Here is a 3,223-nt window from a genome sequence, read left to right as displayed (position 1 = left end):
CAAACCCCCACACCCCTTACACACACAAAGAGCCCCCAACAAACCCACCCATCTATGCCCCCCATCCCTCCACCTCCCTCCCCCCCGAAGAGCTGCAGCTCCACTCCCCGCCCCCCACTGCAAGGGGGGGGTTGATCTGCCCCCACCACGCCTCTTCCCTCCCCTTCCACCACACTGGACTTACCGTCTGGAGGCAGCTGTATTGGAAATGGGATCGGTATCAGCCTATATGCCTCCTTAAATATCGGCTATTGGTATCGGCCCCAAAAATCTCTATTGATGCACCCCTATCAGAAACACATTATTCCCGTTTTCTTTTTTATTAATTTTTGATGAAATTACTGCACCTGCCATTTCTTTACCCTCCATTCTCAGATGTTTAGTACACATGCTCCACCTTTTAAAACTTAGCCAAGTGAATTACTTCCTTTAGTAGCAACATTGTTCATATTATTACAAATGTTTTCATACCTACTAGGGGATGTCAGCAGCATCTCTCTCCAACAGAACAGCCCTACTTGAAGAATGTTAATGAGAAATTATGCTCAGTGAGCAAGTATACCAAATCATCAACAAGTTGTGAAAGAGCAGAACCCTAAAAATAAGTCATCTGCTTATTAAGGAAAGCATACACAGCACTCAAACTGTTTTCTATTCCTCACCTTTCTAAGAAAATTCAGCCGATACTTAAGCTTTGTGTTTTCCTCTCGCAAGGCCTCCAAGCTCGGGGACACTCCCAAGCACCCAAAGTTCTTCAGTCGATCAATCTCTGCAGTCAGAAGCTTGATCTCTTTTTCCTAAGAAGCCAAATAAAAAAAAATGAATGCCAGCTGCTGCATTTGCTTTGGTGGTAACTGTTGGTAGAGACTGCATCAGAACTTTGATCTTTAGCCTAGTTATTTAACACATGGCCTAAAAGAAAAATTTACAATGTAAGTATGCCGTCATAAAATTAATAATCAGTAACCATTTGATAGTAACACAAGTGTCTGCTGACAGACGGTGTTGCATATTGTTAACAAAAAGGCAATACAATTATATAGTTTGATCATATGCAAACATTTATGCACAAGTCACACCGATGATTTCATAGATTTTATAGATTCCAGCCCCCTGCCCCAAGAGCAGGAAGTCAGTTAGCATCAAAGGATCCCAGCAAGATAAGCGTTCAAATGCTTCCTAAAGGACTCCAGAATAGGTGCTTGCACCACCTCTGGAGGGAGTTTATTTCAGGCTTTAGGGGCTCAGACAGTAAAGAAGTTTTTCTTTATGTCCAGCCTAAAACGGTTTTAGAGGAGTTTGTGACCATTGGACCCTGTCATCCCTTGGGGCGCTCTGGTGAACAGGCGTTCCCCCAGATCCTGATGCACGCTCCTGATGTACTTATATGATGCGAGTAGTCCCATTGGTTCCAAAGGCATTATTACCAGGACTTTCACAAGACTCTAACATGGGTATCTGCAGGACCAAGCTCTTCATTCTGTGCGTTTTAAAGTCCAATATATTGTACAATAAAATATCTCACAAGACTACTGTACTAGTACTACAAAGGATGGCTCTTTATCTGAAGCCACAAGGACAAGGCCATATGTAATGAGTCAGTTTCCACTCTCAATTGAAAGCTGACAGCCACAGGTAAAGGAAAAAAAACCCCAGGAAAGCTTTCTGGCTCTTTATATTTTTTAAAGGCAACACTCTAATCACAGCTTACAAAAAGTAGTCTCAGGCTCCAGCTGATTTAATCAGCATAAATAAAATGTCACTGGTTTCTTTCCTGGAGATAGATCCAGTGATCCCCATCAGGTCATACAAACTCAAACATCAATTATTTTGCTCCTTGACTGCAAGTGGGAAGAATCAGTGGCCACATCCAAAAGACAGGATGCTGTACTATGAGGAACACTGAGGCCACAGCCTCATCTCCACTTGGTTTTTGAATCTCCCATTTGCTCATGCAGCAGATGCCAATATGCCCCACACACCTTCTATCCAGAGAGGGTAGAAAGCATTAACAAGTTCTACCAACAGAAGCTGGAGAGTATATTTCTATTCTGCAAGGAAGCAGGGGCAGAGATTTGATGCCTCTACCAACTTCATCATAGCTCCTTTAAAACCAATGAGCTCTACACCCAAAGATCTTATGCAGCAAGGCTTTCATGGAAGAATACACAGAATGGGGTCTCTGCCTACCCCCTTCTACTTCTCCTTTCCTTCACAGCAAACAGAAGCATCTACTGGATAATTTTATCCAAAATAAGTTAGAAGTCACTAAGAAAGGGAATATTTGTAAAGGAAGGGACATACAGGCTCTACTTTATTAAAATAAGGCTCATGACAGCCTGTTAGTCAACTGGACGATATGATCCTTACAAATTTTTGTAGCTACGTGTTTTCCTGGCATTTCAAGCTGAGCAGCAAAAACTTCTAAGACAATCTAGTAAGTGGGGTTTTTTTGTAGCAGGACCTATGGAAAAAACTAACCAGTGGATCAAATTTCTTTCACTTCCTCTAGTTTCTGTACTACTGACCATGATTGACTACACTTTTGTATCAATCAGACACATTTTCAAAGAGTTTAGACTGAACCTAAAATTAAGAATCTTGCAAAATTAATATAGACAGATGCAATTTAATCTTTTAAGTGCCCCTCCCCAGAAAAGGGAAATTAGAGAAAATGTCTGAAATGTTCAAGTACCTTTAGTAACTCATACTTAAGCTCCTGAAGTCTGTCTGTGGTTTTAGAAAGGCAACAATGTCCACCATTCTAATATTATAGCATTTACACACCAACTGAAGCCTCCTTCACACTGTATTACCTTTTCTTTAGCAAAGTCACCAACAGCTTCACAGCAGCCCTGTAACAGATCCGTCAGCAGCCCCTACTGAACAGCTTCTCAGAAATGAAAAAAACCCATCCCAGTCCAGAAATGAAACTATTACTTTCGAAAGGAATACAATTAAGCTTCAAACCAATGGCTAGACTGCTTTCATTTTTTAAAGGGGGCTGGGACTTGCTAAGGTATGTTTCTATTACTGGGGAGCTTTCTTCAAAACAGAAATTTATACCTTGGTTATCCTGCATAATTAAGCAAAGGGCTCGTGGGAGGAAAATGCTCAAGATTCTCTTGGAGTTTCCCCTAGATAATTGTGATGTCACTGTTGGGACCCAAATTTCCACAGTTCTCAGGAATTCATTAGATTGCGGGGGGGGGGGGGGAACAAA

General features: G+C 41.6%; 1 protein-coding gene across 1 annotated transcript in view; it reads right to left on the bottom strand.

Moving 5' to 3' along the window:
* Positions 1-3,223, bottom strand: part of RARS (arginyl-tRNA synthetase) — a 37,887-nt gene that overhangs the window by 30,805 nt on the left and 3,859 nt on the right. The window contains exon 2 of the mRNA XM_019505996.1: positions 663-797. Within this exon, the coding sequence (XP_019361541.1) occupies positions 663-797 (135 nt within the window). The remainder of the gene's footprint in view (positions 1-662; positions 798-3,223) is intronic.

This window comes from Gavialis gangeticus, unplaced genomic scaffold, assembly GCF_001723915.1.
Source record: "Gavialis gangeticus isolate Ggan-Ray unplaced genomic scaffold, GavGan_comp1, whole genome shotgun sequence".
Lineage (NCBI taxonomy): Eukaryota > Metazoa > Chordata > Crocodylia > Gavialidae > Gavialis > Gavialis gangeticus.
Note: the sequence above shows the minus strand (reverse complement) of the source record. Positions and strands in the feature narration are given on the sequence as shown.